Genomic DNA, 26,800 nt, shown 5'->3' with positions numbered 1-26,800 from the left:
AGGGCCCTGATGCCATGGGAGGTCTCTAAGGGTTGCAGCATGTCTTATGCCACCTTAGGGACCCCTCACACAGCACATGCACACTGCTTCACAGCTTGTGTGTGCTGGTGGGTAGAAAATGACTACGTCAACATGGCACTCCCCTCAGAGTGCCTTGCCAACCCCACACTGCCTGTGGCATAGTTAAGACACCCCTCTAGCAGGCCTTCCAGCCCTAAGACAGGGTGCACTACACCACAGGTGAGGGCATATGTGCATGAACACTATGCCCCTACAGTGTCTAAGCAAAACCTTAGACATTGTAAGTGCAGGGTAGCCATAAGAGTATATGGTCTGGGAGTTTGTCAAACACGAACTCCACAGTTCCATAATGGCTACACTGAAAACTAGGAAGTTTGGTATCAAACTTCTCAGCACAATAAATGCACACTGATGCCAGTGTGGGATTTATTGTAAAGTACACCCAGAGGGCATCTTAGAGATGCCACCTGAATACCTACCCGGCTTCTAGTGTAGGCTGACCAGTTTCTGCCAGCCTTCCACACACCAGACCTGTTGCTGGCCACATGGGGAGAGTGCCTTTGTCCCTCTGTGGCCAGGAACAAAGCCTGTACTGGGTGGAGGTGCTTCTCACCTCCCCCTGCAGGAACTGTAACACCTGGCGGTGAGCCTCAAAGGCTCACCCCTTTTGTTACAGTGCCCCAGGGCATTCCAGCTAGTGGAGATGCCCGCCCCTCCGGCCACTGCCCCCACTTTTGGCGACAAGGCTGGAGGAGATAATTAGAAAAACCAGCTACTTCTTTGCAATAAAGAAACAACTTCCAAAGACTTAATGTTTCCCGCCGGAAGTGTGAGACTTTACACCTTGCACCCGAGGCCCCTGGTTCGACCTGCAGAAAACCAACACCTCAGGGAGGACTCTCCGGCGACTGCGAGGCCGTGAGTAACCAGAGACGACCCCCCCGTGAGCCCCTACAGTGACACCTGCAGAGGGACCGACGCCTGGAACCAACACTGCACCCGAAGCCCCCAGGACCTGAAGGAACTAAACTTCGACGCAGGAGTGACCCCCAGGCGACCCTCTGCCTTGCCCAAGTGGTGGCTGTCCCGAGAAGCCCCCCTGTGCCTGCCTGAACCGCTAGAGTGACCCCCGGGTCCCTCCACTGAAACCTATACAAAACCAGACGCCTGCTTTGCACACTGCACCCGGCCACCCCTGTGCCGATGAGGGTGTTTTGTGTGCCTACTTGTCCCCCCCCAGTGCTCTATAAAACGCCCCTGGTCTGCCCACCCGAGGACGCAGGTACTTACCGGCTGGCAGACTGGAACCGGAGCACCCCTGTTCTCCATAGGCGCCTGTGTGTTTTGGGCACCTCTTTGACCTCTGCACCTGACCGGCCCTGAGCTGCTGGTATGGTACCTTTGAGGTTGCCTTGAACCCCCAACGGTGGGCTGCCTATGCCCCAGGACTGAGGCTTGTAAGTGTTTTACTTACCTCCTAATCTAACCTTTACTTACCTCCCCCAGAAACTGTTGATTTTTGCACTGTGTCCACTTTGAAAATAGCTTATTGCCATTTTTACAAAGACTGTACATGATACTGTTTTCATTCAAAGTTCCTAAAGTATCTAAGTGAAGTATCTTACATTTAGAGTATTAACTGTAAATCTTGACCCTATGGTTATTAAAATAAACTAAGAAAAGATATTTTTTAATATAAAAACCTATTGGCCTGGAGTAAGTCCGAGTGTGTGTTCCTCATTTAATGCCTGTGTGTTTACAACAAATGCTTAACACTACTCTCTGATAAGCCTTCTGCTCGACCACACTACCACAAAATAGAGCATTAGAATCATCTAATTTTGCCACTATCTTACCTTTGAGGGGAACCCTTGGACTCAGTGCACACTATTTCTTACTTTGAAATAGTATATACAGAGCCAACTTCCTACAAGTGGGAATAACAACCACTGCCTACTTCTGACATCGGGACCCTTCCTATGGTGTCCTTCGCCAACAGAGCTATAACTTCCTCATGGCGTAAGATCAAATGATCCTCCATCAGCCATTCTTTTACTGGAGGGATAGAGGGAGAGAAAGACTGGAAGGGGAGGGAATAGTCCTTCTGTATGATCTGCAAGACCCATTTGTCCGATGTTATGGACCACCAGTGAGGGCGATGAAATTGAATCCTCCCTTCAACTGGACGGACATGGTCTTGCAGAACCATACTAGGAAAGCTTGGGTGCTGCGTAAGAGTGAGTCTGGGTGATGGCTGACCTCTGGCCAGACCCTATGGATCTGATGGTACCATGACCTCGTCCTCGCACGGGATGCTGTGAAGCCGGAGGACGGTGGGTAACCTGTGGCTGGCGTGGTACCATGCCCCTTCCGAAGCCTCCAAAGGGACAATAGACAGACTGCTGACTAGCCGGCGCTGAAAGGCCCAAGGATCTGGCCGTACCTCTAGAATCCTTGAACCTTTCAAGCACAGTCTGCCTTCTCACCAAAAAGGCGAGAGCCATCAAAAGGCATGTCCATCAAACTAGACTGGACATCCTCTGAAAAGCCAGTAGAACGTAGCCAGACGAGGCGACTGAGGGCCACTGACGAAGAAATCACCCTGCCCAGCTAGTCGGTTGTGTCCAAGCCACACCTGATGGTAAACGTGGCTGCATCTCTCCCATCATTGACAGCCTGGGTGAGTGTCCCCCGTACGCCCTCCGGGAGCTGGGGCAGCTCCTGTGCCACCATATCCCATAAAGTATGGAAAAAACAGCCCAATAGGCAAGAAGTGTTTACCGACCTCAATGCCAGGCTGGAGGAAGAAAACAACGTCTTTCCAAGTTGGTCCAGCCTCTTGGATTACCTATCCGGAGGGGCGGAAGGGAAGGGACCACGGGAAGTTGAGGCTTGGACTACCAAACCTTCAGGGGTGGGGTGTTGGGTGAGGAAACTAGGGTCGTTTGGAGCAGGAAAATGGCGGGGCCAATTGCCCTATTCACAGGAGCCCCTGTGCTAGATTTGGACCACGTACCCAGAAGGACATCTGTGAGGGCTTCATTGAAGGGTAACATCGGCACTGATGTAGCAACCCCCAGCTGAAGCACCTCTGTCAGGAGATTAGTCCTGACTGGCACCGTAGGCAAATCTAGGTCCAAGACCTCAGCTGCCCTACGCACCACCATTGCATAAGATGCACCCTCCTACGTAGCCACAGCGGGAGGAGAGCGCATGCCAGCATCTGGAGCAGTATCTAGTCCAATGGCTTCCCGTAGATCCTCATACCAGTCCTGTTCATGCTCCAATCCATATTCTAAAGGGTCCTCAGACCCCTCGCTCTCTCTCCTATGCCTCGCTGTTGTGGATAAGCCTCACACGCTGATCTGGGCCTAATCGGTGCAGTTTAAGTCAGAATCGTCGTCATACGATGTTGTTCCGGCTCCAGATCATCCAGAATGAGGATGGGGCTACCACCACCAGTGGGTGCCGGTCCAGATCGCCTATCGGTCCCCAACGGCGCTGAGGCCAGAACCACCGAAATCGAATCTGATGGGGCCCCTGCTGGGCCCAAAGACCCACCAGAGGGCGCAATAGCCTTGTAAAAGTCTTTGATTTGAGTGGGGGTCGCTCCTGTGCCTGCTCGCAACATTGACATTCCCTGGATGGCTCGTCGGCCGACAGGCGTGGCGAAGTCTAAGTCCGCTTGGCCTTTTTCTTCTTCTTGTGCCTTTTACCTGAATGCCCCGAAAACCTTGAATGTGAAGAAAATGACTTAGGGCTCCTGGAGTGGTCCTGTGACCACCTTCTAGAGCAGGACCGTGATCTCCACGGAGTCACGCTAACAGAAGACTGCTGCCGGGCCGCTGGAAGTTTTAGAGATCTCTCTCTCACTAGGCCTTCGGAGCCATGGCCCGACAGCCGAAACGCGACTTCGAATCATGGTCTTTGTTAAGGCACCAGAGACACACCTGGTGTGGATCCGTAACCGACATGGTGCGATGACATGCACCACACAGTTTAAATCCAGTCTTTCTCGCAGACATCGATCAAGCAATTCAAATAAATCTTCGCCAAAAATGTTGCAAAAAAAAGGTTAGCTCTTTCCGGATCTGCGCTTAACCGGCGCGGAAGCAAAATAACTGACGTACGCACACCGGGGTGGTGCCTATTAAGAAGGCTGTGACCTCACAGATGGCTCCAACAATGCTTACGATGCCATGTGGAGCCAGACGACGCACACGGATCCGAACAACGCCACCCGACGGCGCGTGCAGGGTACTTCTCAGCAGAAAAATTCTGTATTCGAAGCAGACGCCAGAGAATTCTAAGGTAAGGAATCTGCAGCTAGAAGTCTCTATCTGATGTGGGGGCTGGCCCTGGCATCTCCACTAGCTGGAGTGCTTTGGGGCACTTTAACACGATGCCTGAGGCTTTGAGGCTCACCACCAGGTGTTACAGTTCCTGCAGAGGGGAGGTGTGAAGCACCTCCACCCAGACCAGGCTTTGTTTCTGGCCTCAGAGAGCACAAAGGCCCACACCCCATGGGGTAAGAAACTCTGCTAGTGGCAGGCTGGCACAGACCAATCAGTCCTACACTAGAGGATTGGGTAAAATACAGGGGGCATCTCTAAGATGCCCTCTGTGTGCATTTCTTTTCTTTTTTTTTTTTATAAATCCCACACTGGCATCAATGGGGGGTTTATTGTGCTGAGAAGTTTGATACCAAACTTCCCAGTATTCACTATAGCCATTATGGAACTGTGGAGTTTGTTTTGACAAACTCCCAGACCATATACTTATTATGGCCACAGTGCACTTACAATGTCTAAGAATGGACTTAGACAATGTAGGGGCATATTGCTCATGCAGCTATGCCTTCACCTGTGGTATAGTGCATTCTGCCTTAGGGCTATAAGGCCTACTAGAGGGGTGACTTACCTATGCCACAGGCAGTAGTTTGTGGGCATGCACCCGGTGGGATGCCATGTCGACTTTGCCCTTTTCTCCCTACCAACACATACAATCTGCAATGGTGGTGTACATGTGTTAGGTGAGGGGTCGTTAGGGTGGCATAATACATTCTGCAGCCTTTAGGGATCCTCCCTGGACACAGGGCCCTTGGTACCACTGGTACCTTTTACAAGGAACTTATCTGTGTGCCAGAGGTGTGCCAATTGTGGGAACACTGGCACATTTTTAGGGAAAGAACACTGGTGCTGGGGCCTGGTTAGCAGGATCCCAGCACACACTCAGGGAAGTTGGCATCAATATCAGGCAAAAAGGGGGGTGCTGCAACATGTGCCAGTTTCCTACACTGTTGCGTTGACTGTGTGGATGTGCACAGTCCTTGCCATGATATTCATATTTCATGCTATCAGTGTGAGAAATATAGTCTTAACATTCTAGTACATTTAATTGCTTGATTGCTTCCTGAGGGTTCCAAGGCCTTTAACAGGCAATGTCCCCATGTGTGCTCCCCCAACCTATGTGGGATGCATCTATTGTGATGGCCACAGAGGGTGGTAGTTGTTCAAATATTCTGCCTTTTGACACATTATGAACATTACACCATTTAATTTCCCCTTGCGCCCTTGTCCACTACAATGATTAGATCTGCCCAATTGCCCCTTGGTCTGTGATCACTGATTTTGTAAGCATTGTTGAATTGGTTTTGTGTGTTATCTGAAGAATGGGATTAAAGTTATACAAGAGACCATATCTTAACGAGTAGCTTCATTACTGCTCTCACTATCAAAGACTGTCCCTTCTGGTATTGACAAGCTTGCTCGGTTAGTCGAATGATTCCATTCTGCACAGAAAAAGTCCTTCCCTTTTTGGAGTTTAGGGTCGCCCCTAGAACCTTCCATTTCACTGGTGTTGGGAAGAATTTCTCCTTAATCAGTGTGAGACCAAGTCTTAGCAGCTCATTTTTTTCTCTATTTCCTCCCTGCACTCCAGCAAGAAGCTCGCCTTTACCATCCTGTCATCCATCCAGACATACACATGTAATTCTTGCCTTTTGTGGCAGGCCACCACCACCGCAAGGCATTTCTTGAATACCACTGGTGCTGACTTTTAGCCTAAAAGACAGATTTTTTTTGTAAAGTTATTTTTTTTTTTAAAGGTATTTTTGTTGGTTTTAGATACAAACAGAAACCAAAAAATTGTTCTGGGCACAATAAAGGCATGACATCACTGTGGTCATGGGGTTATGTACTTAATACAAGCAATTCTGAACAACAGTTGATATGAGACTAGCCCCAGTGAGTTCTCCCATTTCCTACGGCATCTCCGACTCTGATGGACCAGCTTTTCTCTGAGCATGCACCAATCCATATCAGTCTTCAGGTCTTGCAATGCTGGGGAGTCTGATGCCCCACACTTTTGTGCAACGTTCGGCTGCAATACACCAATGCGCAAGGAATGCCAGAGCTTATTGTATCAGGAAGTGGATCATCTCTCCAGACGTTCAGTAGACCGCATTTAGCAACTGTCACGTTCTCAATATGTCCCCTAAAGGATGCCCAGTATGTTTTTATCTTAGGGCAACTCCAAACCACATGTATGAAGGTTTCGACCTCACCACAGCCCCTCAGGCAAATTTCTGTAGGGCACCTGTCCATGGCTTGGAGTGCGGTTCAAGAGTAGTAGAAGTGGTGGAGTATGCAGAGTTGAACTAAACGGAACCCTGACCTGATGGCAATGTCCTTGTACGCTTCCATGGTCTCTTCTCACTTCTCCTTCCCAATCTCCCCCCACCTCGGATTCCCATTTAGCCTTGAGTGTGTGATAGGCTGTCTGGGGAATTGTTGATCAGTTTTTTTATTTTTTATATATTAGGGAGATGGCCCCTTTACAGAGTGGTTCGGAGAGTATGCTATCCTCCCATGGCGAGGAAGCATCAATTGTCTTGCCCCCCAATATGTGTGAAGTTAGGGCCTGTTTGAACTGGAAATATTTGTAAGTCTCTGACTGCAAAAGTTGATATTGGTGTTTCATCTCATCTAGTTTAAGTGGTGTGTCTCCCTTCAATACGCCCCCCTAATTTAAAGATAACAATCAGGTCCCATTTTGCAATTCCCTGGAATCTACCCACATCAGAGAGCATGTCTCTTGACCACAGGGGGGGGGGGGGGTAATTTCAGACAGTCAACACCTCCATCCAAAATAAGTAGTAGCTGCCCTCCATGTGTGAATCACTGTTCTGGTATGCACAGGTAGTGTCTGTACATTCTTGGTCTTGTAGAGTGCCCCCTCGTATAGCTCCCAGCCGCCTGCTAGCCTCACTATCAGAACGGCCAACTCATTCCATGTTGCATATCTGCACTCATTGATGACAGCAAGCTGAGTACCCCAGTAATACATTTGTATGTCTGGCAAACCTATGCCTCCTTCGTATATAGTCAGTTTCTGGAGGGCTATGCGCGGTGAGCCATTACTCTAGAGGAGAAGACGGAATGCAACTTATGTCTAAAGGAAGAACTCCTTGAGAACCAGACACAAAAGATTTTTGAACTTGTAGTGTAAGTTGTTGATCACAAACCTGAGATATGTCTTATCCTTTTCATCAGTATGAGAAAATAGGCATTCTTGTTGCCTATGGTTGCCACATAGCCCCTTTTTCCATCATGGGAACAGTCTCCTTAAGTATGGGTCGAAATGAATTGTTTTCTTTCTACTTATCTGTTGAGAAGTCTCAAATCTATGGTTGGTCTCTGGTCTTTGTCCCATTTTGCTGTCAGGAAAGAAGAGGAATATATATTGTTGCACTCTGCTGGGAGAACTTTCTCTACTGTTTGTTTTTGTAGCAGCTCCTTCACTTCCTGTTTTAACAGACTGAGTTCCTGCCCATTGTAAGATCTTTTATTTGAGTTTATGGATGTGATGTGCTTTTCAATTCTGTGCAATATCTGTACTGTAATATTTGTTTAGAAATGTGGCTCAACTCATTTGTCCTCCGTAATTTCTTTCGACTCCTGGAGGAACCCTCCTAGTTTACCCCCTACATATGTATTGTGCTGTGTTCTGTCTGCACAGTCACTTTGTGGCTGGTTATCCTGACCTGAAGTCACTTTGTGGCTACAGCCAACTCTTTGAGAGCCTGACTCTTGCCCTGCCACAAACACACTACCTTTGGTATTTCAGGTACTGCTATGATGTGCCAGAACGCTGAGGGGATGGTGGTTGTATTGTTCTTTGATTGTGCCATGGTGGAATTAGCGCACCTTTGCTTCTTTCTCACCTTAAGCTTTCAGGTGAGGAACTAAACACACGTTCAGCTTTCTTCATCTGGTGGTCTGGGGGAAGGGGATTTCTATGGCAAAGATAGCACACCTTGTGCATGTCTTTTTGCATGGTCCTGTGGCGGCACAGGGGGCATAACCTAAAAGAGGTAATTTTTCTATCACTTTGAGGTCTGAACAGGAATTTTCCCCACCAACACCACCACAATAGTGCTCATCTTGCGAAACTGTAGGCAAAACCCAGTAGATAAAACGGGCAATTTTCTTACGTTTTTCTCCGTCTCTTCCTCCTCTGGAGCTAATCCTTGTCGACAACAGAGGCGTTTTCCTTGAAATATTTGGTGCCGTTCACCTGAACTGTGCTTCTGTACCCAACAGTGGAAATAAGGATCTTAAAATGGTGACCACGCATAAGGGTTTCAGGGGTGTGTCTGACATCGTGTGTGTGTGTTTGTTGGGGGTGGGGGGTGGCAGGCACACCTACTAGGAGACTCTCAAAAGGAAAGAAAAATTGGGACTTTCTAGATCAGAATAACGCACACCATGGCAATCCAGGAAAATCAGCTGCAGAAATGTAGTGATTGCAAGACTCAGTCTACTTTAGGTTTGCTTATGGCACTGCTCTATATGCAATATGTAGGTTGTTCCAAAGAGTTGGTCAATGGGAATTCAGAACTTTAGCAGTTACAACAGTTATAAATACCCCAAAGTGATATGAGATATTCAATGTAATGTCAACATTTCAAATTTCACAGAATGCGTCAACTAGTCAGTCTAACATGCACAAAAGCTATTTGGTTTGGGGGTGAGGATATGGCAAACTTACAACTTCTCGCCCAGGTAGTGGATAGAAAGGAGTGCCAAACAGTTTTCGCCCATTAATGAAGGCCTTCATGATAAAATTGGTCACTATTGAAAAAAGAAAATCATATACAGCATTAAATATTTTTTTTTTGCTACACTTAAAAATGTGTTTTGCTATATGTTTCAATTATACTTACTTTTTCTTGAGACTCCAGCACCAAGATTATGATTCAAGTCAAAAGGATCTTCAAAGAAAAAAATAGATTGTTTATGAAATTTAAATAGCAATTTTAAAATTGCTGTTAAGCATACATAGGCTTACTTTTTGAACAATAGAGTAAGGTATGACATTAAGACACCCAACAAAAACAAGTTACTCAACTGTACACTGTGGTTCCCCAGTACTCATATGTAGGGAAATGCCTCCCTTGGGCATGGTTACCCCCTAACATTTTGCCTTTTGTTGATGCTAGTTATGATTGAAAGTGTGCTGGGATCCTGCTAACCAGGCCCCAGCACCAGTGTTCTTTCCCTAAACTGTACCTTTGTTCCCATAATTGGCACAGCCCTGGCACACAGATAAGTCCCTTGTAACTGGTACCTCTGGTACCAATGGCCCTGTGGCTAGGGAAGGTCTCTAAGGGCTGCAGCATGTATTATGCCACCCTGGGGACCCCTCGCTCAGCACAAGCACACTGCCTCACAGCTTGTGTGTGCTGGTGGGGAGAAAGTCAGTAAGAGGACATGGCATTCCCCCCAGAGTGCCATGTCCACAATCCACTGCCTGTGGTATAGGTAAGTCACTCATCTAGCAGGCCCTACAGCCCTAAGGCAGGGTGCACTATACCACAGGTGAGGGCATAAGTGCATGAGTACTATGCCCCTACAGTGTCTAAGCAAAACCTTAGACATTGTAAGTGCAGGGTAGCCATAAAGAGTATATGGTCTGGGAGTCTGTCAATTACGAACTCCACAGCTCCATAATGGCTACACTGAATTCTGGGAAGTTTGGTATCAAACTTCTCAGCACAATAAATCCACACTGATGCCAGTGTGGGATTTATTGAAAAATGCACACAGAGGGCATCTTAGAGATGCCCCCTGTATACCAGTCCAACTCCTAGTATTAGGCTGACCAGTTCCCGCAGCCTGCCACAACCAAACAAGTTTCTGGCCACATGGGGTGAGTGCCTTTGCACTCTGTGGCCAGGAACAAAGCCTGCATTGGGTGAAGGTGCTTCTCACCTCCCCCTGCAGGAACTGTAACACCTGGCGGTGAGCCTCATAGGCTCATTCCTGTTGTTACAGTGCCCCAGGGCATCCCAGCTAGTGGAGATGCCCGCCCCTCCGGCCACTGCCCCCACTTTTGGCGGCAAGTCCGGAGGAGATAATGAGAAAAACAAGGAGGAATAACCAACCAGTCAGGACAGCCCATAAGGTGTCTTGAGCTGAGGTGACCCCTGCCTTAAGAAATCCTCCATCTTGGTTTTGGAGGATTCCACCAATATGAATAGGGATGTGTCCCCCTTCCCTCAGGGAGGAGGCACAAGGAGGGTGTAGCCACCCTCCATGACAGTAGCCATTGGCTACTGCCCCCAGACCTAAACACACCCCTAAACTCAGTATTTAGGGGCGACCCTGAACCCCGGAAATCAGATTCCTGCAACCTGAAAAAAGAAGGAGGACTGCTGACCTGAAAGCCCAGCAGAGACGATGAATACAAATGACTTGGCCCCAGCCCTACCGGCCTGTCTCCAGACTCAAACAACCTGCACAGCAACACATCCAGCGGGACCAGTGACCTCTGAGAACTCAGAGGTCTGACCTGCACCTAAAGGACCAAGAACCTCCCAAGAACAGCGGCTCTGTCCAGAAACAAAAACAAAACAACAAACTTTGAAGAGACTCCAACTTTCTGCCAGAAGTGTGAGTCTTCACACTCTGCACCAGACGCCCCCGGCTCCAGTTCAGGACAACCAACACTGCAGAGAGGACTCCCAGGCGACTCCAAAGACGTGAACACCCCGAGTCGACCTCCCTGCACCCCCTCAGCGACGCCTGCAGAGAGGATCCAGAGGCTCCCCCCTGAACGCGACTGCCTGGTAACAAAGGAACCTGACACCTGGACCAAGCACTCCACCCGCAGCCCCTAGGACCGAGAGGAACCACCTACTAGTGCAGGAGTGACCAGCAGGCAGCCCTCATCCCAGCCCAGTCGGTGGCTGGCCCAAGAAGTCCCCCTGTGCCCTACTTGCATCGCTAGAGTGACCCCTGGGTCCCTCCATTGTTTTCCAATACAAAACCCAATGCCTACTTTGCACACTGCATCCGAACACCCCTGTGCCGCTGAGGGTGTATTTTGTGTGCCTGTGTGTGTGTCCCCACGGCTCTACAAAACCCCCCTGGTCTGCTCCCTGAGGACACAGGTATTTAAGCAGACTAGGACCGGAGCACCCCTGTTCTCCATAGGCGCCTATGTGTTTTGGGCCCTCCTTTGACCTCTGGCCCTGTGTTGTTGGTGGGGTGGCTTTGAGGTTGCCTTGAACCCCCATCTGTGGGCTGCCTATGCCCAGAAGTCTGAACTTGTAAGTGCTTTACTTACCTGAAAAACTAACCAAAACTTATCTCCCCAGGAACTGTTGATTTTTGCGGTGTCCGCTTTTGAAATAGCATATTGCCATTTTAACCAAAAGTGTGTGTACTACTGTTTTAAATCAAAGTTCTATACTTGCTTGTGTGAAGTACCTTACAATTTATGTACTTACCTAAAATTTGAATCTTGTTGTTCTAAAAATAAATAAAATATATTTTTCTATATAAAAACCTATTGGCCTGGAGTTAAGTCTTTGAGTGTGTTGTCATGTATTGACCGTGTGTGTACAACAAATGCTTAACCCTCTGATAAGCCTACTGCTCGACCACACTACCACAAAATAGAGCAGAAGTATTATCTAATGTTGCCACTATCAACCTGTAAGGGGAACCCTTGGACTCAGTGCACACTAACTCTCACTTTGAGATAGTATATACAGAGCCAACTATCTACATCATATCTTTCATAGATTAACGTGCCTGAATCTTCCCTGTCGTCATGGTGAGTCCCACAGTTACAGCAACAAAAAGGCAGTTGTAAAAAGTAGGCCTTAAAATCCCCATTAAAAAGAACAGACATTGTTAACCAATTGACCTTGTTTTAATGCACATGAACTTCAGCCAATCAGAGCAAAGACCCTGAAACACTCATCTGCAGAGCCATCCTACCTCAGATTTCGGGCACAAGTATGACATATATAAAATAAGTATAACAATGGTGAGCCGTAACAGGGAGTCGGGCAGGTCACATGTGAAACTATGAAAGATGTGAATACTGGAGCATCACAGTGTGTAAGTAATTAGCTTTTTTCCCAGTATTATATCTTTTAAAGATTCACATGCTTGAATCAGACTAGCGTGCAGTTTTAAGAGACTGAGTGATGTGGGAAAGGTGAACCATCCCCTCCATGACAAAATTAGCTTAAAGAATGTAAAGAACATTTGATAACGCATTATCTGGTAGAGAGACTATCTGGCTGCAGATTCCTTACCTTTGACTTTCCCAGGTTGGATGCAGAAGTTTTTGCTGAGCAATACCCCTTGCATGTTCCGTCGGGTGGTTGCATTCGGCTGTACATGGTGTTGCTGGCACTGGAAGTGACGTTGCGGTCACCTATAAAAGCACCACTCAGGCATGCAGGCATCAGTTACTTTAATCAAAACTTTCTACGCCAGAAGCACAGAGCCATGATTAGAATTGGTGCATATGTGTGTCCAGAGTAGGACCCTGAAAAAGGCATTACTCTAACTCTAGTTGACAGGTCTGCAGAGCGAGGATGCATGGGTGGGTGTAAGGAATCTGCAGGTACATAGAGTCTCTCCCAGACAATGTGTTACTGGAGGGAAGTACTTTGTTCATCTGATAGAGACTTCTAGATACAGATTCCTTACCTTTGATTAGATACCCAAGCCATATCCGCCTGGCGGTGGGCTGCAGATAATGTTTTTAGACTAGAAAATCCTGCAGAACTGAATGGGCGAAATGCCTATCCCTGCGGACCGAATTGTCAGGCAGGAGTGTTTGGCAAACATGTGCAGGGAAGCCCACATTGCTGCCTGGTTGATGTCCAGGACTGGGACTCAACGTGCTAATGTCATGGCTGCAGCTTTTCCCCTGGTGGAATGGGCCCGCAAGCCCTCGAGAGGCTGCTTCTTAGCTAAGGCGTAGCAGATCATAATACAGAGAATGACCCATCGCGAAATGGTCCACTTCTATACTGCCCGGCCCTTCTTTGCTCCCACATATCCCACAAAGAGTTGGTCATCCAACCTGAACTCTAGTGTGTGGCCAAGATAGAACAACGCTCTTTTTGCGTCCAGCTGGTAAGAGGTGTGTGGGGCAGCAAAGAAGGTGAACAAGGTGATAGATTGACCCAGATAGGATGGCGTCACCACCTTAAGGAGGAAAGAGGCACGGGTGCGTAGCACTACCTTTTCTGGAAATATTGTGAGACATGACAGCTTAGATGATAAGGACTGTATCTCACTCACCCACCCACAAGGCAGATGTTATTGCCACTAAGAAGGCTGTCTTTATGGTGAGCAGCCGGAGGGCACAGATGTGCAGTGGCTCCAAGGGAGCGCACACATAAGGTAAGTGAGAACTGGGTTAAGATCCCACCGAGGCATGATAAAGAACACAGGGGGAAACACATATACAAGCCCTTTAAGAAACCTATTTACAATAGAGGACTTGAACAGAGAGGGTTGATCAGGCAGCTGCAGAAAGGTGGACAGAGGAGAGAGAGATAGCCCTTCAGAGTGCCCAGAGCGAAACACTGTTAGCCACTCAATCACCAAGCATGAAGACGCAGAGTTGACAGGTTCGGGTGGAGAACGCTCCCCTGCGACAGAAGATGCTCCTGAAGGGGCAGCCTGATCGAAGGATTGATGATCATTTTCAGAAGTTTGGGATACCAAACTCTCTGGGCTCAGCCCGGAGCCATAAAGATTACTTGGGCCCGGTCAATCTTGATTTTCCTGAGAATTTTTGGCAGAGTGGTATGGGCAGAAATGCCTACAGGAGGCCTGAGCTCCACTTGCAATTAAAAGCTTTGCAGAGCGACTGCCACCTTGGAAACGCTAATGTGTAATGCCACTGACATTGCATATTCTCTTCAGAGGCGAATAGATCTAATCAAATCTCTCCCCATTGCTGAAAGAGACCTTGCACCACCTCAGAATGGAAACGCCACTCATGATATATTAAGGATCGATGGCTGAGTTTTCCTGCCCTGGCATTCAGAGAACCTGCCAGATGTTGAACCACCAGGGTCATTCCCTGCTGTTCGACCCATGTCTCGAGAAGCAGTGCCTCTTGACAAAGGGTCCACGACCCCACTCCTCACTGCATGTGACAGGACCACACGGTGGTACTGTTGTCTGTGAACACCGACACTAACTTCCCCTTCACAGAGAAAATAAATGCCTTTAACGCTTGTCGGATAGCCCTGAGCTCAAACATGTTTATGTGATCTCTGGATTCTGTCAGAGACCATAGTCCTCTGATCTCCACCTCTCCCATAAGGTCGCCCCATCCCAGGAGTGACACATCTGTGTCATCAGACTGTGAGGTCTGGCTGAGGAAGGGACAGGAGTCTTCCTGTGACCGAACTGGGGTTCGTAATCCACCACTGCAGGTCTTTTGCAGCTCACCCCGTGATCTGGACCATGTCAGAAAGATTTCCCTGATGCTGCGCCCACTGGAACTTCAGGTCCCAATGAAGAGTCTGCATGTGCCATCCTGCATGTTTTACCAGAAGGATGCAGGAGGCCATGAGGCCCAACAGCATTCTGACTGAAGTCCAGGACAGAGGCTGAAAAATGGGTATCATAGCCTGAATATCCTGGACTCGCTGCTCGGGGCATAAGCCTGAAAAGGCACTGTGTTAAGAGCCCTTCCTATGAAAGAGAGCATCTAAGAGGGAGTCAGGTGTGACTTCAACATGTTTATAGTGAATCTCAGTGAGTACAGGAGGTTCTATGTCGTCTGAAGGTGGGAGACGACAGCCCGGGGCGAGCCTCACTTCAACAGCCAGTCATCGAGGTAGGGGAAGACCTAAACTGCTGACTTATGCAGACCACCGCCATCACCTTGATGAACACCCAAGAGGTGCGGGTAAGGCCAAATGGCAGCACAGTGAACAGAAAGTGTTCATGGCCTACGTTGAGCCACACGTAATGTCTGTGGGCAGGCAGGATGGAGATATGAAAATAAACATACTGCAAGTCTAGCATTATCAACCAGTCTTCTAGGTCTAGGGCAGACAAGATCTGAGCCAACCTAAGCATCTTGAACTTCTTCTTGAGGAAGAGATTTACGGTCCCATAAGTCTGGAATAGGGGAAAGACCCTTGTTCTTTTTGGGTAGCAGAAAGTAACGGAAATAACCACCACCGCCTACTTCTGATATCAGGACCCTTTCTATGGCTCTCTTGGCCAAGAGATCCGTAACTTCCTCTCAAAGTAGCAACAAATGGTCCTCCGTCAACCGTTCGAATGTTGGTAGAATAGGGGGAGGAAAGGATTGGAAAGGCAGGATATAGCCCTTGCTGGTGATGTACAATACCCATGCGTCCGATGTTATGGACTGCCAGTAGAGGAGTTGATGGTATATTCTCCTTCCAACTGGGCCAGCATGGTCCTGCAGATCCAAACTAGTGGGCCTTTGAGGCTTCAGCTACCGGGGGCTGTGTGACGAATGTCTTCTGGCCTGCAGACCTCCAAGTTCTGGAGGAACCGCACCCATGTCCTCGCACACCAAGGGTGTAGGAAAGTACCTACTTTTTGGCATGGTTACTCCCACTTTTTGCCTAATGCTGTGCTTAGACTGTTTTCACTGGGATCCTGCTAACCAGTACCCCACTGATTGTGCTTTCTCCATCCAAATGTGGTTACCTTGGACCTTTGTGCTCTTCACAATTGGCATACTGGCGTCCCCTTAAAAGTCCCTAGTATTTGGGTACCCAGGGCATTGGGAGACCAGGGGTCCACCATAGGCTGCAGCATGTATTATGCCACCCATGGGAGCCCATGCAAAATGTGTCTGCAGGCCTGCCATTGCATGCACCCTTTCACCACAGGTCACTACACCAGGTCACTTTAAGTCACAGCTATGGTAGGCCCTTCTAGCCCAAAGCGCAGAGTGCAGGTCCCAGTGTGTGAGGGCACCCCTGTATGAGCAGAGATGGACCTACAAACTCCAGTTCATAAGTACAGGGAAGCCATTTTACCTGTGTCCAGCTACATAATAATAACTAAGAACCTGGGCATGTTTGGTGTCAAACATGACTGAATCATACCCCTATGTTGTTGCCAGTATTGGTTGCATGATTCAATGCACTCTGGGGGCTCCTTAGAGGACCCCTCAGTAGTGCTCCTACCAGTCTTCCAGGGTTTGGCGGACAGACCACCCTCCTGCAGCCCCTTGGACAGGTTTCTGCCCTCCTGTTGCTTGACTAGCTCAGACAGGGGAAGGCAGAACAAAGGCTTTCCTGTGGGAGAGAGGAGGCAACACCCTCTCCCTTGGAAATAGGTGTTACAATGCTTGGAAGGGGTAGCCTCCCCAAGCCACTGGAGTGCTTTGAAGGGCACATTTGGTGACCTCCTTGCATAAACTGGTTTGTACCAGTCCAGTGGCCCCCGATCACTGCTCTGGCATGAAACACGACAAAGAAAAGGGGTGTGACAACTCCCCTGTCCATCACCACCCCAGGGGTGGTGTCCAGGGCTCCTCCAGGGGTGCACTCGATTCTGACATCTTGAAAGCAAGATGTGCAGAGGCCCCTGGGAGCATCTGAGTGCCCAGGTCAGGCATGTGATGTCAGTGAACCCCCCCCCCCCCTCTGATTTGTGTCCACCATGCAAAGTGACCAAACCCACTTTTGGAGCTATTTAGGGACTCCCTTGAGGGTGGGTCCCCAGATTCAGCATGCAAGACTCCACCAGGATTCCTCTGCCTTTTCTACTTCTGCTCCTGGCCACAGGAACCACAAATGGACACTACAGGAACCGACAAGGCTGCAACTCCTGAGGTGACCTCACCTTGCAACATTGTTTCCCTGGCTCCTTCCAGCAACTGCGCCATTTCCACAGCTGTGCATCCTCTGCGGTCAGCAAAACTTCGGCTGCACCAAGAAGCAAGACGGAATCTCCCTTGGAGTGAAAGAGTCACTCCCCTGCATCTGCAGGCACCGACCAGGGCTCAGGCCAAGAAGCAAAAAGAGAAAGGAATCTTGGAGCCTGGAACAATGGCCTAGGAGGCTTCCAAAGTCAAGGGTAGGAAAGGCAAAAAGTAGCCCCCATCCCACCCTCTAGTGAGGATTACCTATTTCAGGAAGAGGAATCCAATCCCTTGGTAGAACCTACACCTTAACAGTTGAAAGCTGATACAGCTGTACTTGAAGGTGCAGGGGGGCCTGCCAGGGAGGAGTTCAGTAGGGCACAGCACACCTTTCCCACAGTGGAAGGGTTAAGACAGCAAGCTGCCCTTCAGTGGCACCCACAAGGTGTATTGGGAGGACAACCTCCTATAGTCAGAAGCAAGGGAACCGAAACCTGGTGCCACCAGAAATTGGTGGTACCTCTGCAATATATAGATTTTTTGTTGAAACGTGCACATGACATACCCCTGCCAGGCCACATGGGGCAAAACAAGACTTGGGGTATGCTTGTCCCACACTTTTACTGGCCCCACATGTCTTAAGATACAAAGGAGTTTTGTCACTCTTGTGTCACCTGTCAAGTCAGTGGCAAGGCAGGTGGCACCACAAAGGCCCCACTAATTCCACTACCAGTGGCTGGGGCTCCCTTTGAAAGGGTTAGGGTGGATATTGTTGGCCCCTAGGCCCTCCCACTGCCTCTGGAAACACATTTATACTGGTAATGGAGGACCATGCCACTAGGTATCCAGAGGCTATACCTCTAAGGACCACTACAGCTCCTGCAGGGGCAAAGGCCCTCCTGGGAATCTTCTCCAGGGTGGGCTTTCCAAAAGCGGTGGTATTAGAGGTACAAACATCAGGTCTCCATACCTCAAAGCCATAGCGAAGGAATGTGATGTTACTTACAAGTTCACCACTCCTTACCACCCCCAAACCAATGGTTTGGTTGAGAGATTTAATAAAACTCACAAAGGCCCTTTGAACTTCTGTTTCGACACTCTGTTAGGGGTCCACTTGTAAGGGAAGGATTGGCGCAACCTCTGAAGCCCCCTAAACAAGACATTGTGGATTATGTACGTGGTCTTAGTAATGGCTGAGTACAAGAAAAAGGTCACTAAAAACCTTCAGGACAGTCATGAACTGCAAAAGCAGTGGCTTGATCAGAAGGCTGTCCTAACTGTGTACCAGCCAGGACAGAAAGTGTGGGTCCTGCAGCCTGTGGCTCCCAGGACACTCAACGACAAATGGAGTGGTCCCCACACTACAGTGGCGAAAAAGGGTGAGGTCATCGATCTGGTGGACCTTGGCATTCCCAGAAGCCCTCTCAGCGTGCTCCATGTGAACCACCTTAGCCCTACTATGACAGGGCTGGTCTGACCCTCCTCATTCCAACTGATGAGGGAAAGGAAGAGGGTGGCCCTCTCCCTGATCTCTTCACCACTAATGCAGCTGATGGCTCAGTGGAGGGAGTGGTCCTAGCAGACTGCCTTTCTGAATCTCATAAGGAGGACTGCAGGAACCTCCTAGGTCAGTTCTCTGAACTGTTCTCTCTGACACCTGGTCAGACTACATGGTATGAAAACACCACTGACCCAGGGGACAGTTTGCCTGTTAAAACTAAGATTTACAGGCAACCTGATCATTTTAGGGATTGCATCAAAGCTGAAGTGCAAAAGATGCTTGACCTAGGAGTGATTGAGCGCTCTGACAGCCCCTGGGCTAGCCCAGTAGTGCCGGTACCAAAACCTCACTCACAGAATGGTAAAAAATAGATGAGGTTCTGTGTAGATTAAAGAGGTCTCAACACAGACACAAAGACTGATGCTCATCCTATCCTTAGGGCAGATGAGCTGATAGATACACCGTCATCTGCCAAGTATCTAAGCACCTTTGACTTGACTGCAGATATTCGCAGATCGAATCGTCACAGGATGCAAAACCAAAAAACTGCATTCTCAGCCATTGGAGGGCATTATCAATTTACTGGTATGCCCTTTGGTTTGAAGAATGGACCTGCCACTTTCCAGAAGCTGGTGAATACAGTCCAAGGTTTGGAAGCCTATAGTGCAGCTTTTCTTGATGACATAGCTGTTTTTAGCTCCACCTGGGATGACCACCTGGCCCAACTGTGGAATGTTTTGGGGGCCCTGCAAAAGGCAGGCCTCACTATCAAGGCGTGTATGTGCTCGATAAGGCAGAGGAAGGTTGTATACCTGGGCCACCTGGTAGGTCGACGCCAGATACAACGATAACAGGGGAAGATTCAGACTGTCTTAGACTGGGCTCCCCTTACAACACAAACCTAGGTAAGAGCCATCCTAGGCCTCACTGAGTACTAAAGAAGGTTCATTAAGAATTATGGCACCACTGTAGCCACTCTTAGTGACCTTATATCCAAAAAGATTCCAAAGAAAAGTTTTATGGACAGCTAGCTGTCAAAAAGCTTTTGAAGACCTTAAACAGGCCATGTGCTCTGCACCAGTGTTAAAAAGCCCTGATTATTCCAAGACATTCATTATCCAAATTGATGCTTCAGAGGTAGGGGTGGGGGCAGTTTTCTCAACTCAACACTGAAGGCCAGGATCAACCAGTTCCTTTTATCAGCAGAAGGTTGACCCCTAGAGAGGAGTGTTGGTCAGCTATAGAAAGGGAGGCCTTTTCTGTGGTCTGGGCTTTGAAGAAGCTGAGGCCATACCTGTTTAGCACTCACTTTATTATTCAAACAGACCACAAGCCCCTTCTATGGCTCAAACAGATGAAGGGAGAAAACCCCAAATTGTTGAGGTGGTACATATCCCTACAGGGAATGGACTATACAGTAGAATATAGACCTGGGAATAACCACTCCAATGCAGATGGACTCTCCAGATATTTTCACTTAGACAATGAAGACTGACCTGGGCAAGATTAGCCTTCTTGTCCTTCGTTTTGGGGGGAGGGAGGGGTTGTGTAGTTAAGTTCCCTCTTTCTTGGCATGGTTACCCCCCTTTGCAGCCTGTTGTCAGTATTTCGGACTGTGTCTACTGGGTTCCTACTAACCAGGACCCCAGTAGTTTTGCTCTCTCCTCTAAACTGTACCTTTTTCTTCCCACAATTGGCATACCGGTCCCCCCACGTAAGTCCCTAGTATATGGTACTTAGGTACCCAGGGCATATGAGCTGCAGCAGTTATTCTGCCAGCAAAGGGTTCTGCAGGCCTGCCATTGCAGACTGCGGGAAACTGGTGTATGCACCCGTTTTCACTACAGGTTACTACACCAGGTCACTAAAAGTCAACCGTATGGTAGGCCCTCTCAGCTCAGAGGGCAGGGTGCAGGTACCTCTGTGTGATGTCACCCCTGCACTAGCAGAGGAGACCCCACAAACTCCAGATCAATTTTCCTGGACTTTGAGAGGGCAGGGACGCCATTTTACATGTGTACTGGACATAGGTCACCAGCTATGTCAAGCTACAGAATGGCAACTGACGTCAGAGCCCCCTCCTGATAGGTCCTTACCTGGTTAGGCGGCCAATCCCCCTTGCAGCACAATTTAGGGTCTCTCTCTTGGGTGGGTCCTCAGATTCGGCTTGCAAGATTCCATCAGTAGCCCACTGCAACCTCTACTTTGACTTCTGGCCTCCAGAACTGCCACTGGAACATGCAGGACCCGACAAGCTGCCCCCAAGACTCTTCAGCAACATTGTTTTTAGGTCTCCTGCCAGCTTTGCAACAAATTCTTCGCCATGCATCCTCAAAAGACTGCAACTCTTCAGCCTGCACAAGAAGAAGAAGGAATCTCCCTTGGAGTGAAGGAGTCACTTCCCTACAACCGCAGGCACCTAAAACAAGCACCGACCAGCTGCATGATCCCCTCTTCTACTGAGCTGTGTGGATCTTACATCAAGGGGGGTGGTCCACAGTAGTCCTCTTGGTCCTCTCTGCCAGCTGTCCAACTTTAGTGGAGGCAAGCCTTTGCCTTCCCACGCAGCACAGTACCCCCGTGCAGAGTCTCTCTTGCAGCTTCCAAGGCTTGTTTGCATCTCCTCCAAGGGATCTTCAGGCGACGTGTAGCGCTAGCCCCCAGCACTCCATCCTACAAAGCACAGCCTCCTGCGTGGTTCTTCTGCAGCGTGGGATCCACTTTTGTAGTGCTGTGTGGGCTCCTTCTGCGACTCCTGTGTCCCCATCCTGTGGGTGCTGCATCTGCTCCTGTGGGCTCTAGGCGATGATGAGGGTCCCCTGTGACTCCCATTGGCCTTGCTGGTCCGCGGCAGCATCTCTTTTCCACTAACCGCAAATTTGCCTTTGCCAAGGCTTGTTGGTAGAAATATTGCACCAACACCAGTCTGCCATCTTCCTTCGGGCGTGGGACATCTTCTGCATCCATCTGGAACTCTTCTCCGGCTCCGGGACTGCAGTGCTGACCTGTTCTTCAGTACCGTCGACCAAGTCCTCCATAGTACCTCCTACTCCTCCTGGACTCCACTGTGACTTTTGTACTTGGTACCCTCTCTCCACAGGTCTTCTTTCTTCAGGAATCCAATACTGGTTTTCTTGCAGTCTTCTCTGCTTGTCTTCTTTTTCGCCTTTTGGGTGGTTTCGGGAAAATCCAGTGTTTTACTCCTGCGTTCCTGGTCGCTGGGGGGTACTGTGCTATTTACCTTTGTGGTTCTCTAGTACTCCCAACTCCCCTCTACACATTTTACTTACCTAGGTGGGGGCAACCTTGTTCGCATTCCATTTTTTTAGTATATGGTTTGCGCTCCCCCTAGGGTCACTATTGGTTATTACTGTTTGCACTGTTTTCTAACCTTTTCTATGCCTATTTCTGATTGCTACTGTATATATTTAGTGAATTACTTACCTCCTAAGGGTGGGTTACCTGTCTAGTATTTTGTAGTGATTTGTGCCAAAAATAAAGTACGTTTATTTTTGTACACCAGAGTGTTTTCTTTCATGTGTTTAAGTGCTGTGTGACTACAGTGGTATATCATGACTCCTAGATAAGTCTTGGCTGCTCATCCAAAGCTACCTCTAGTGAGCCTGGCTTCTAGACACTGCCTACACTTCACTAAGAGGCGGATACCTAGACCTGGTATAAGGACCATAGGTACCCACCACACACCAGGCCAGCTTCCTACAATTGCTTATTAGCCAACTGATAGGTAAAAAATATAAGAGGCTATCCATCTAGAGATAGCTTTCTTGGAAGCAGCCATGCCAGTTCTCATTGGTCCATAGTTCACAAATAATTGATCAGATTGTCTAATGTCTTTCGTTTAATCCAAACAGAATTTTAGAACTCTTTTTAGATCTAAAGAGTGTAGAGCTCTTTCTGTTGGTGTAGATGGTTTGGGGAAAACAGAGAGTGAAATAGTCTAGTTAATATGGAAATCAGAAACCACCTTTGGCAGGAAACTAGGATGGGTTCTCATAACTACACTATTGTTGTGGAACACTGTGTAAGGCTCTTTCGAACAGGGCCTAAATTTTGCTCACTCTGTGCGCTGAGGTGATAGCTACAAAAAACACTGTTTTCCATGTGATATGCTGTAGGGAAGACTTATGAATGGACTCAAAGGGTGGACTCTGTAAACACACAGAGTCAGGAAGAGAAAAAGAACCAATCCATACCATCTCCCTTTAACTAGAACCAAAAACAAAGGGAGTATGGGGTTCGCTCATATGATGGAGCCGCTGGCGAGGGATTTCGCCTAGGGTTCCTCAATCTCACGTTATGAGTTTCCGAGGCGGATGCTGTGGAAGATTATGTGGTGAGGGGAGTTTCCTTTACGGACTAGATGGTCTCACACACTATATAGTGTCATGCTTCATCATATGACCACCTAGCCCCACCCAGGTAGGACAGTGCCACATGGGCGGACTCAACCTCACTGTTTAAAGAACAGGAGGGAGTGTGTAAATTAGATTTTTCTGGAAAAGTATGGGATCCAGCTATACTAGGGAAGAAGTAAAAACACCTAGTCAGTCACCTGTGTGATAGTACACCTTTATTAGTGGTCTCTGCTGATGTGAATAAAAACAAAGGACTGGACCCCTATGTGAGGGCAAAGAATCACTGGGTCACCTATCTAAAAATTACTGGCCAACATGTTTCCACCTGCTACTAAGAGCCAAAGAAGGTCTGGGGGCATTCTTCAGGGCCTAGGATCCCTAATAATCATGCATTGCAAGCAATAGAATCCTCTGCTAAAAGGAGTGCAAATAGTATGAAGACAAAGGGCCTACCTGTGGGGGGGATACCCTATGGAGGCCCTAACCCTGAAAGGCTACTTGCCCCAGGTCAGAAGGAGGGGGAGTGTCCCTTTATAGTCACACAAACTCCAAAGGAGGCATTTGCTATGCACCTACTCCGTTCCCCTCTCTAGATCGCTTGAGAAATTTAAGCCCTGTTCAAAAGAGCCTTACACAGTGTTCCACGACAATAGTGTAATTATGAGAACCCATCCTAGTTTCCTGCCAAAGGAGGTTTCCATATTAACGAGACTATTTCACACTCTATGTTTTCCCCCAAACCATCCACGGCAGCAGAAAGAGGTCTACAGTCTTTAGATCTAAAAAGAGTTCTAAAATTCTATTTGGATAAAATGAAACACATTAGACAATCTGATCAATTATTTGTGAACTATGGACCAATGAGAACTGGCATGTCTGCTTCCAAGCAAGCTATCTCTAGATGGATAGCCTCTTGTATTGGTTTCCTATTAGTTGGCTAATAAGCAATTGTAGGATCTGGCCTGGTCTGTTGTGTGTACCTATGGTCCCCTCTTAGAGAAGTGTAGGCAGTGTCTAGAAGCCAGGCTCTCTAGAGGTAGCTGTGGATGAGCAGCCAAGGCTTATCTAGGAGACATGCAAAGCTCATGCAATACCACTGTAGTCACACAGCACTTAAAGGGTGGACTCATCAGTTTCTAAAGTACCACATTTAGCTCCCAGGGAGTAGAGGGTGAACGGAGGGGGGAAAAACTTTTCTTAAATTCTCCAAAAAAAAAAAATCTTTAACAACAGGTATTTGATAAAAGGATGTCTGAGAAGGCGATTTTCTATAAGCAGTTATAGCTGCAAGATGTACCTTTATCAATGAAAACCGCAAAACTGATTTTGCCAGATGGAGGAGGTAAGATAAAATGACATCCGCCTGCCCCAGAATCAGATGCAAAATTATTGTGGATGCACCACATATAAAATCTTTTCCATTTAAACGCATATGCATGTCTCGTCAATGGTCTTTTGGACTCCTTGAGAATGTCCATGCATTCCTGCAAAAGACCTAAATGACCATATTGGAAGAATTCAGGAGCCATGTTGTCAATCTCAAGGAAGGAAGGTTGGGTTGGGTTGGAGCTTGAGTAGGAGATCCAGTCTGCATGGCAATCCCATGTGTGGTTTCTCTGAGATGGAGTGGGTGCATGTAAAACCACTGGTTAGGATCATCCTAGTCCTGGCTCTGTAGAGCTTGTTGATGACCTTTGGAATTAGAGGAATAGGAGGAAACGCATACAGAAATTTTTCTGACCAGTTGATCAAAAGGGCATTTCCCTTTGTCCTTGGACGGAAAAACCTGGATGCGAAGCTTGGGCATTTTTTGTTTGCTTCATCTGCGATACAGGCCTATTTGCTGCTGCCCTAATTCCTGAAAAATAGTTTGAATGTCGTCGTCTAGAACCCAGTCGTTATCTTCTGCATACGTGCGGCTCAGAAAATCTGCTAGGGTGTTCAGGGATCCTGGTAGGTGAATTGCCAATATCATCAAGTTTCTGGCTAGTAGCCAATTCCAGATTGCTTGCCCTTCCAATTATAGAGTCCATGAGTGGGTCCCTCCATGCTTGTTCAGATAATACATTGTGGTGGTGTTTTCTGTTTGAACAAGCAGAGAGTTCGTCTGAATGGAAGGATAGAGGAATTTCAGTGCTAGTTGGACTGCTCTGAGTTCCAACATTTTTATATGATAAAGCTGTTCCTTGTCAGACCACAGGCCCTGAATTTGTAAGGGACCCATGTGAGCCCCCAACCGTGACAGGAAGCATTTGTGATTAAAGTTTGTGTAGGAAGGTCCTAGTAAAACAGAACCCCTACCCATAAATGCCATATCTGCATCCACCATCAGAGAGACTGTTTGACTTCCCTTGTGAGAAGTATCTTGTTGTCCCATTGGTTAGAATAACGAGACCACTAATCTTCCAGAACTTGCTGTAGAGGTCTCAGGTGCAGCCTGGCATTGGGAACAATGAGGATGCCTGAGGCCATTGATCCCAGTAGCAATGCCACTTGTCTGGCTGACGGGCGATGAGCGCAGAGGAGAGTTCGACATTTCATGTTGACTGAATATAATCTTTCCTCTGAAGGATACACTCTTGCGTGGTTTGTATCCAGTGTCACTCATAGGTAATAGATGCTTTGAGTTGGTATCTGTGGGGATTATTTGATGCTGACCTGTGAGCCAAGAGTCTGCAGAGTTCGGTGGCAAACATGTTAATGTTGTTGTGTTAGTTCTGGGGAGGCACTCTTGCTCAGCCAGTCATCAAAGTATGGATAGACGAAAATTTGTTTCGTTCTCAGATGTGCAGCAAATACTGCATTTCAAGAATGTTCAAGGGGCTGATTTTAGGCCGAAGGGTAAGACTTTGTACTGGTAGTGCTTGGATGCTACCCTGAAGCGCAGATATCTCGGATGTTTTCTTGTGACTGGAATACGGAGGTGGGCATCCTGAAGATCTATGGAACACATCCTGTCCCCCTGATGGAGTTGGGGGTAAATCTGATGAAGAGCAAGCATTCTGAATTTTTCTTTTTGGATGAATTTGTTCAGGAGTTGCAGTTCTAAGATCGGCCTGTCTTCTTAAGACAGGCCTTTTTTCTGAACGAGGAAATAATGTGAGTAAACTCCTGTACCCCACTGCAAGAGAGGAACCTCCTCTATTGCTTCTTTTTGAGCCAAGAGTCTGCAGAGTTCGGTGGCAAACATGTTAATGTTGTTGTGTTAGTTCTGGGGAGGCACTCTTGCTCAGCCAGTCATCAAAGTATGGATAGACGAAAATTTGTTTCGTTCTCAGATGTGCAGCAAATACTGCATTTCAAGAATGTTCAAGGGGCTGATTTTAGGCCGAAGGGTAAGACTTTGTACTGGTAGTGCTTGGATGCTACCCTGAAGCGCAGATATCTCGGATGTTTTCTTGTGACTGGAATACGGAGGTGGGCATCCTGAAGATCTATGGAACACATCCTGTCCCCCTGATGGAGTTGGGGGTAAATCTGATGAAGAGCAAGCATTCTGAATTTTTCTTTTTGGATGAATTTGTTCAGGAGTTGCAGTTCTAAGATCGGCCTGTCTTCTTAAGACAGGCCTTTTTTCTGAACGAGGAAATAATGTGAGTAAACTCCTGTACCCCACTGCAAGAGAGGAACCTCCTCTATTGCTTCTTTTTGAAGTAACATGTCTACTTCCTATCGCAACAAGCTCTGTTGATGGTGGAATGTTGCTTTCAGTGATACT

General features: G+C 48.0%; 1 protein-coding gene across 6 annotated transcripts in view; it reads right to left on the bottom strand.

The window, feature by feature from the left end:
- Positions 1-26,800, bottom strand: part of TUT4 (terminal uridylyl transferase 4) — a 1,006,035-nt gene that overhangs the window by 238,465 nt on the left and 740,770 nt on the right. For all 6 annotated transcript variants that reach the window (XM_069232665.1, XM_069232664.1, XM_069232661.1 and 3 more), the window contains 2 exons: positions 9,248-9,295; positions 9,073-9,155 (listed from right to left, as the gene is read on the bottom strand). In XM_069232665.1, coding sequence (XP_069088766.1) covers positions 9,073-9,155; positions 9,248-9,295 — 131 coding nt within the window. The remainder of the gene's footprint in view (positions 1-9,072; positions 9,156-9,247; positions 9,296-26,800) is intronic.

This window comes from Pleurodeles waltl, chromosome 4_2 (assembly GCF_031143425.1).
Source record: "Pleurodeles waltl isolate 20211129_DDA chromosome 4_2, aPleWal1.hap1.20221129, whole genome shotgun sequence".
Classification (NCBI taxonomy): domain Eukaryota; kingdom Metazoa; phylum Chordata; class Amphibia; order Caudata; family Salamandridae; genus Pleurodeles; species Pleurodeles waltl.
This window is presented reverse-complemented; position numbering and strand designations above follow the sequence as displayed.